A 3,251-nucleotide genomic window follows, 5' to 3' on the forward strand; every position below is an offset into this window, starting at 1 on the left:
GCAGGGCATGAAGTTAATGGCCGGTGTGGATGAGCAGCAGGCTTCATGACAAACGCACGCACTGATAATGAATTCTCAATAGTAGAGAAGTTTACACTTTGCAGAAGCAGGTGTTGATAAAATCAGTAGCATTAAATGGTTACCACGCCGCTGGACCCCCATCCTGACCCACGTTTAACCGCAGCATTTTGGGGCAGAACTAACATAAATCAACTTGGGCCGGACTTGTACTCCACTCCCTCTTGGCATCAATATAGTGCTATAGTGAACTTGTGAGGTGAAAACCGTTGCTAAACTGTGATACCAGTCCGCCAGAGTTACCCGCAGTTAAAAGAAACTGTAATGCGCACTACCCACTCGTTGGTAGGAGGAACACAGCGTCAGCTTCTCGCTCATGTGGCCGTTGAATCCAACGAAAATGCCAGTCTCACACACGTGCATTATGTCTAAACAAGCAAAGCTAGGAAGCAAACGCATAAGATTCCCAGTTACAAACACACAACGCATAACAAAGAGTGGAAGAGAAGAGAAAGAAATCAACGACACCTAGCCAGACTGCGCCACTTAGTGGTAGCAGCGCAATTCTTGGCGCCTCGCCACATGCTCGGCACCGCACAACACGGGAAACTATACTAGCTAGTAGCTACGACGACGACGTCCGACCGACACAAACCACAGTTCAGCGCGTGCACGGCCTGCGGTCATATCATATGTCCACGGCGATGTCAGCCGTGGTGGCGGCCGGGGGTGCCGCGGCGGGCGGAGCGGCGGTGGGGGCGTCGGCCGAGGCTGCGCCAGCGCCGGCGCCGGCGGCCATGGCGACCAGCATCTGGCGGAGGCCGCGCGCGTACTCGAGCAGGCGGTCGATGGAGGGGATGGTCTCCCTCACCTCGTCCTGCGCCTCGAAGTCGCGCAGCCAGGCGTGGAAGAGCGGGAACGCCTCGGCGTCCACCAGCTGCACGCCGGTGACCTCCTCGAAGACGGCCAGCCAGTAGGAGCCGCAGCCCAGGACGACGTCCAGGAAGCCGACCTCGTCGCCGCCGAAGAAGCGCCGGCCCTTGAACGCCCCCTCCCGCAGCTCCGCCTCGATCAGCGCCAGGTTCTCGTGCACCTGCCGCACCGCCGCCTCCTGCTCCTCCCCCGTGGACGCGAACACCGCCCCCACCGCCGGCCCAAGCTGCATTCCACAGAAACAGGTCAGCCATGTTCCACGGGCGTCAGAGAATCATCACGAGCACCGCGTGCGCGTGTATGCATACCTTGTCGTCGCCGAAGTGGCACCAGAAGCGAGCGACGGCGCGGTCGAAGGCGTCGGCGGGGAGGAGCTGGCGGGAGGCCGGGAAGGCGTCGTCGAGGTACTGGAGGATGATGACGGACTCGGCGAGGGAGCGGCCGTCGTGGACGAGCACGGGGACCTTCTTGTAGACGGGGTTGAGGCGCAGCAGCGCGTCGCTCTTGTTGCCGAGGTCCTCCTCCGCGTACTCGAAGGCGAGCCCCTTGAGCCGCATGGCCAGCTGCACGCGGTGCGTGTACGAGCTCGCCCACGACCCGAACAGCTTCAGCTGCAGCTGCGCCGCCGCGCCAGCGTCAACGTTCTCCGCCACCTTCTCCATGGCCGGCTACGTGAAAGTAAGGAAGGAAGGACTCCGGTCGATCTTAGGATGCTCGGATGATGTTTGTATTGTTGCTTGCAGTGGAGTGGAGTGGAGTGAGATTCTTTTTGGTGTGTGGCTTGGAGCTAGGGTGGGAGAGGGTTTATATAGAGCGGGAGGGTGGTAGGTGGGCCCCACACGTAAGTGAGGTGGTCGGGTGGGCCCGGGATGTCAGCTGGATGGGGTTTAGCGCGCCGGAGAAGGACGGTGTGTGTGGGTGGAGACGGCGAGGGGCGGTGGGCCGGGGAGGCTTCCCCGGCAAGGTACACAGAGCGGTACTGGCTGGCTCGGAGTCGTCGTCGACTTTCTACTCACTGAGAAGTGTGAACCTGCTTACTGCTTAGTAACTACAGTGCTTTACTTTTACTGTAGTGATTTGTTTATCCGGTCGGTGAAAAGAAGTTGTCACGGGGAGGATCATGGCGAGCTGGACCAGCGGTGCGACAGTCACAACAGAGAAGTCTCCGCTAGCTTTTGCCTCGCAGCTCTGGTGGATTTGCGTCTGCATTACCGAGTCAAAAGCAGGCGCGTTGATCGAGAGCTCTCGACTTGTTCCCCAATACTGCTCGCTGGCTTGCGGCACAATCCGGCCAGGTCGGTAGTCTGGCCTCCGTGGAGAGAATGGTGGGGAGAGTTGAACTTTCACGGCGTGATGATCACTGTGCAATGCACTGCATCAAGATGGTGAAATATGAGAGATGATAGTGTAGACAAAGCCAGCAGGTCGTGAGAAAGCCTGGTCAAAGCGTGTTTACATAAGATAAGAAAACCCGAGCCTTGGTCGATGCGCCCTGGCTAATACTATGTTTGCGACCAAACCGGAAAGGGATCTCGCGGTGCGTTTGACTGAAGACCACCTGCGCTCTAGAACTAGCCCGGCCGGCCGGCAAGAAGCATTTATTGTCCCGCCGGGATGCATCTCTACCGTCGTTCGTACTTCGTAGTCACAGTTCTCTTCTGTTTAACCAAAAAAAAAATTGTAACCCGACGCGCCATGCTTTTGCCGATGGTTTCATTGTGCGAGGACTGTGCGTACACAGCGCGGAGGGGACCTGACCTGACCGTGGCATGGGCGATGGCAAAAGAGAAGGAAGGAGGCGACCGGGGCGGGGCTGGGGATGGTGAAAGGCAGCAACAGCAGCCGGGGCAAGACGGCACGACCAAAAGTCCCCCGTTCCTTGGAAGCGTTTCCATCAGCTGCTGCTGCTGTGCTGCCGACGCTGTGCGCGCGCGCTGTCGCGCTTTTCTCGCGTGTCGTGGGCTCGGGCTCGTGCCACGCTCTGGCCTAATTTCCATGTACTACATTTCTCACAGCGCCACCATCAATGAGGCTGCACTATACCGGTCTGCTTGCTGGTGGTGCACGGCGGTTTATCCGGCCGGCATGCGTCCCTGTCCACGACAAGAACACTATCACCCTGGCTATTCGCAAACAGTCTTGCCGACTGAGACTTCAATGCTATATCCGTGAGATCTATGCATTGAGATTCGTGCAATTCTTCTTTTTCTTTTTCTCTCTAGCATGTTATGTCACTTGACCGAGACTTGGTTAAATCTCAGTCGACTGAAATCTAGCCACATTCATTCGCAAAAGCAAGG

General features: G+C 57.8%; 1 protein-coding gene across 1 annotated transcript; it reads right to left on the reverse strand.

Annotated features, from left to right (window-relative positions):
• Positions 1-461: 461 nt before the first annotated feature.
• LOC123055635 (glutathione transferase GST 23) lies at positions 462-1,738 on the reverse strand. Its single transcript, XM_044479566.1, has 2 exons — positions 1,260-1,738; positions 462-1,177 (listed from the first exon to the last, which is right to left on the reverse strand). The coding sequence occupies exons 1-2, from the start codon at positions 1,611-1,613 to the stop codon at positions 707-709; spliced, it is 825 nt and encodes a 274-aa protein (XP_044335501.1). The 5' UTR covers positions 1,614-1,738; the 3' UTR covers positions 462-706.
• Positions 1,739-3,251: the final 1,513 nt, after the last annotated feature.

The sequence above is a fragment of the Triticum aestivum genome, chromosome 1A (assembly GCF_018294505.1).
Source record: "Triticum aestivum cultivar Chinese Spring chromosome 1A, IWGSC CS RefSeq v2.1, whole genome shotgun sequence".
Classification (NCBI taxonomy): Eukaryota; Viridiplantae; Streptophyta; class Magnoliopsida; order Poales; family Poaceae; genus Triticum; species Triticum aestivum.

What these genes read in the sequence shown, in the direction of transcription:
- LOC123055635 (XM_044479566.1), bottom strand. Translation starts at nt 1,613, where the DNA reads ATGGAGAAGGTGGCGGAGAACGTTGACGCTGGCGCGGCGGCGCAGCTG. An exon ending in GCCACTTCGGCGACGACAAG is followed by an intron (nt 1,178 to 1,259) that starts GTATGCATACAC and finishes TGTGGAATGCAG; the next exon opens with CTTGGGCCGGCGGTGGGGGC.